This window comes from Limulus polyphemus, unplaced genomic scaffold (genome assembly GCF_000517525.1).
Source record: "Limulus polyphemus unplaced genomic scaffold, Limulus_polyphemus-2.1.2 Scaffold372, whole genome shotgun sequence".
NCBI classification, from domain to species: Eukaryota; Metazoa; Arthropoda; class Merostomata; order Xiphosura; family Limulidae; genus Limulus; species Limulus polyphemus.
In genome coordinates this window covers 401,832-404,029 of record NW_013665982.1, presented here as the reverse complement: position 1 = coordinate 404,029, position 2,198 = coordinate 401,832, and the positions used below count along the sequence as shown (strand labels likewise).

At 35.1% G+C, this 2,198-nt stretch overlaps 1 protein-coding gene across 2 annotated transcripts in view; it reads right to left on the bottom strand.

Moving 5' to 3' along the window:
* The window catches only part of LOC106457775 (sodium/calcium exchanger 2-like), a 30,127-nt gene that overhangs the window by 2,952 nt on the left and 24,977 nt on the right, over positions 1-2,198 (bottom strand). For both annotated transcript variants that reach the window (XM_022383820.1, XM_022383819.1), the window contains exon 12: positions 1,471-1,800. In XM_022383820.1, coding sequence (XP_022239528.1) covers positions 1,471-1,800 — 330 coding nt within the window. The remainder of the gene's footprint in view (positions 1-1,470; positions 1,801-2,198) is intronic.

Here is a 2,198-nt window from a genome sequence, read left to right as displayed (position 1 = left end):
AATTATTAACAAGGTAAAACGTTTTTGGCCTGAAATAGAAAAGATGGCGACTTGCTACTGCAAGAAAAAACATTTCAGACAAATGATCATCTCCAATAAAAGAGTTTGTCGTGTCTTTCTTTTGGCAAGGAATATCCGACCAATTTTGGTTAGCCTTTCAGTCTAGCCAGCCTTATAATGGAGTGCTTACCAAGTGTTTTAGGCAGTACTGACCATTTACCGCACATTATTAAATAATTAAAAAAACACGGATCATCACAAAGCAATAGGCCAATTAAAATACACCATTTAATCGAGGGACGTTTAAAAAGGAGCAATTATGTTTTACCTAATATTTTTGATTTACTAAACAGCACCCATAAACAATGAAAAATTATTCTGTGTAGTAAGAGTTAAAATAAAACGTTAAGATTGGTTTTCTTTCTTTCTTGTTTTCTCTCTCTCTTTTGATATCCACAAGAAACACCGAAAGTTTGTATGTATTACTTTTCCATTGTAGTGCATACGTTTCTAACATGGGTTTTTTTTGGGTTTTTTTTTATCAAGTTAAACTTCATTCATTTTACAATTTTGGAAAAAAGGGAAGACTGTAATCTGTTAATTGAAGTACCACCCATGTTCAGTAATCACTAGTTAATGTATCTAAAACTAGATCGAAACCTAGTGTTATGTGCCATGTGGTACGTTTAGGCCTTTATATATATAATATATATATATATATACCATTCCCATTTCTCTGTCCCTTGCGTAAGGACTCGTAAAGCTACAATCCGTGGATTTATTCCTCACGGTGGGCAAAGCGCAGATAGCCTACTCTGTAAGTTTGCGCTTAACAACAAATAAAGAACAAACTTATTTCTCTTACTGATGTCATGGTATTATTACATAAACATTTGGAGCGCTTGTCGAAAATATCCAGGATCAACTTAAGAAACAAAATGCAGTGAGATTAATAACCAACATTTTGAATACTAACTTTGACCTACTATAAATTAGTATGGAATTACCTTTCAGACCAGTTTTATTGGGTAACCCTATAATTACTGTAACGAACGCTTCTTCATGAATAATTTTGTTTTGTAGATTGATGTGTTAATGATGCAAATGCATCCAATCACATTTTCATTCTTATATAGGCAATGTTTGTTCCTAAATTATTCAATAATTTCCGGTCGAAGAGGTTCACATGACATTCATCACACACAGGTAAATCAAAAATTACTTTTAATTTATCTTTATAATTTAGTAAGCAATAGCAGTAACCTTGAGAGGTAATCTAGAGGAGGAATAATAAGCCTTACCTTACCTTAGATGTCCAGTAATTCTCAGCGGTCTATCACAACAGGTTGACCACTTTAGTAAAACATGGAAGGAATAACTAGCCTTACTCTTGATGTGCAGAAGGCAACAATGGTCCACCATAACACGAAATCTAGTCTAGAGAGATTTAGGAGAAATAATTAGTCTTACCTTTGACCCCCAGTAAGCAGCAGCGATCAGCCACGGCAGCCCCAGTCCGAGGAAGACATTAACAGAGTTACTACCCGTGACATTTCCAATAGCATTGTCGGCATACTTTTCTTGTTTGGCCGCCGTACGTGAGGCGAAGAGGTCTGGCAGAGATGTCCCTAAGGCAACGAAAGTAATAGCTGTCACGGTATCTTTCAGTCCCACCAAACAACCAAAAATGCTAGCTAGGTCACCCACGATAGCTGTAAGAGCACCTATTACTCCAAGGGATACGAAAAATGTCACCCAACCTCCAAGGAAACCAGTTGGAGGCACTAAAGAGAAGAAAACCTGGAACAATAGAGTAAACATAAGAAAATGAAATACCACGAGAAACAAAACTTCTCTGGTCATTTGAGATTTGTTGGATCAATTTGCATGCATACATATAAATTGAAAGAATGATAATGTAGAAGTAAGCATAAGAATGATAATGTATCTGAGTAGAAGTAAGCATAAGAATGATAATGTATCTGAGTAGAAGTAAGCATAAGAATGATAATGTCTCTGAGTAGAAGTAAGCATAAGAATGATAATGTCTCTGAGTAGAAGTAAGCATAAGAATGATAATGTCTCTGAGTAGAAGTAAGCATAAGAATGATAATGTATCTGAGTAGAAGTAGCATAAGAATGATAATGTATCTGATAGAAGTAAGCATAAGAATGATAATGTATCTGATAGAAGTAAG